Here is a 2,426-nt window from a genome sequence, read left to right on the forward strand (position 1 = left end):
ATTCAAACCATTTTTTACTCGTCAACCTATCTCATTTAATTTAAAAACAAACGGATTACAATAAAATGGCAGGTAAACGGGCAACAAGTTGCGTCGCGACTCCCTTTTGGATAGAAAAACCAATCCTACAAAAAACCAAGTTTGAGATCTTAGGGGCCAAAGAATGCACGACCCGCTGAACCTAGTTAAAGTAAATCCACAACTTCTGGAGCTAGGAATCAAATGTATCAAAAGCGAAAAGGATAAACGCATGTATATTAAAATATCATTTTATTAATTGTAACTAGCTTGCAAGTGAGAAGTTGATTGAGCAGGATTGCTACGATCATGCATATTTCAAACCTTATTATACTTGACACAACTGGTAAACATGCACACCAAAACCTAGCTAGACATTGCATAATACATATGATTGAAAACTATATATGATTATTTAAAGGTTTGAAAATGAGTTGTAGAGGTATTTCCTTTTGCAAAGTCACCCCAAATTTTTCTGTCATGTCGAGCTTCAACGGGTCCTGATCACCTGGAAGCACCCATTCAAATCGAAGAATCAAAGATGCAAGTATAGACTGAACACTGGTTATAGCGGAGGGTAGACCAGGACACATCCTCCTCCCTGCACCAAATGGTATGTACTCGAAGTCTTGGCCTTTAAAGTCCAAGTTTGAGCCAAGAAATCTTTCGGGTTTAAACAAAAGGGGGTCCTCCCAAAGCTTTGGGTCTCGACCGATTGCCCAAACGTTGACAAATATTTCGGCGCCACAAGGTATTGTATAATTCATGACCTCACACACTTGGATGGAACGGTGTGGAAGCAGAAGAGGGGCAGGAGGATGTAGTCTTAAAGTTTCTTTAATGCAAGCATTCAGATAAGGCAGATTCGAAATCTCAGACTTGATATTGTGTTTTAGCTCTTCCTGAAGTTGAAGCATAGCCTTTTCATTCTTTAGCAACTCAGCCATGGCCCATTCAATTGTTGAGGTTGTAGTATCCGTACCCGCTATAAATAACTCCTACAAGTTTAACACATAATATTCAAATTTGCATATCAGTAAAACAGTTTAATGCCTTTTCGTTCGTTCGTTTGTTTATCTGTTCATATAAACTATTTCTAGTAGAATTAATCAAGGAATTAGAGACTTACCATAGCAAAAATGTTTATCCGGTCATTTGAGAACCCGCACTCAATCAAACGATCCAGGAAACATTGTTCCTTCTCTGAGCCTGCAGCCGATCTTCTTTCATTAGTTATACCCTCCCAAGAATCAAATACCTCCTTTAAATGATTCACGTTTTGCTTCCTTAGCCCTTGAAGATCCAACCACTTCAAGACTGGAAAAAAATCACTCAAATTTGGTGAAACACCATTCTTCAGTATCATGAAAAGTTTCTCTTTTAGAACACTTGCAGTTCCACTTTCATCTTTCAAATCAAGAAAATCTTGTCCAAAGAAAATGTTGCTCAAAGTGTTAAAAGCTGTTGCAAAAAGAGCTTCTTGTATGTTCACAACTTGTCCTTTCCTACTAGAAAAGAAATCTAACATTTCAGTTAGCTTTTTTTCTCTTAAACTAGATTGGGACTCTAAGGCCTTAACTGAGAACATCTCATTTCGACATATGGTTCTCAACAGCCTCCAGTTTTCATTACAATCTGGTGACCAAATAATCGTGTAAGGTAGCTCTTTAATACGTAAAGCATCAGGAACAAATCGAGAAGAAAGAAACCGGTCTTGTGTCTTGAGAATCTCCACTGCGACCTCCGGAGAAGAGGCTACAATGAGAAGTTTACAACCTAAATGGAGCGAGATAAGCGGGCCATGTTTTTGAGCCAAGACGGCGGTTGCGACATGAGGGTTCTTTCCTACTTGATGGAGATTTCCAATGATCGGCAATGGTCGTGGACCCGGTGGGAGGTTCTTGTAAGATTTGGAAAATCTTTTTATGATGAATAATAGAACTAAGGGAGTTAGTAGAAAAAAGAGAGAAGGTGACATAGTATACTCTTTGAGAGGAGTTGTGATGTTCATTGATTGGCAATATATCACTTCATGGAAGGGGTACTTATAAGAAAGCACAGGGCTCAGCTACTCAACTAAATTTTATTGTTGTAAACCTAAGTCATAGTTTATGTAGGAAATGATATACTTGTTTTGGACTCATATATCATCATGCCAAAATGCCTATTTCCCAGCAGCCTTAAAATTAATATTTTATTTTACTTGCCAAAATTCCTATTTCCCAGCAGCCTTAAAATTAATATTTTATTTTACTTATCTAATCATAACGACTACACGTCCAGATTATAGGAAAATACTTAACCTTCAAACATATATCTTTACTCAAGCTCATGGGTATTAGTATATTCATTTCATGCCACAAAGAAGGGTATTGGTAATTTCCTTCTATGTCACAAAAATAAGACAA

At 37.5% G+C, this 2,426-nt stretch overlaps 1 protein-coding gene across 1 annotated transcript; it reads right to left on the reverse strand.

Moving 5' to 3' along the window:
* Positions 1 to 251: 251 nt before the first annotated feature.
* On the reverse strand, positions 252 to 2,143 carry LOC143538282 (putative (S)-N-methylcoclaurine 3'-hydroxylase isozyme 2). The gene is made up of 2 exons (XM_077031872.1): positions 1,148 to 2,143; positions 252 to 1,016 (listed from the first exon to the last, which is right to left on the reverse strand). Exons 1-2 carry the CDS (start codon positions 2,027 to 2,029, stop codon positions 420 to 422), a joined length of 1,479 nt encoding a protein of 492 aa, XP_076887987.1. The 5' UTR covers positions 2,030 to 2,143; the 3' UTR covers positions 252 to 419.
* Positions 2,144 to 2,426: the final 283 nt, after the last annotated feature.

The sequence above is a fragment of the Bidens hawaiensis genome, unplaced genomic scaffold, assembly GCF_021521415.1.
Source record: "Bidens hawaiensis isolate Kalapana, Puna unplaced genomic scaffold, B.hawaiensis_p1.1 tig00011542_1, whole genome shotgun sequence".
In the NCBI taxonomy this organism is placed as follows: domain Eukaryota; kingdom Viridiplantae; phylum Streptophyta; class Magnoliopsida; order Asterales; family Asteraceae; genus Bidens; species Bidens hawaiensis.

Excerpts from the sequence above, each read along its gene's own strand:
- LOC143538282 (XM_077031872.1), bottom strand. The coding sequence starts at position 2,029 with ATGAACATCACAACTCCTCTCAAAGAGTATACTATGTCACCTTCTCTC. Across the intron at positions 1,017-1,147 it reads GGATAAACATTTTTGCTATG|GAGTTATTTATAGCGGGTAC; the intron begins GTAAGTCTCTAA and ends TTAAACTTGTAG.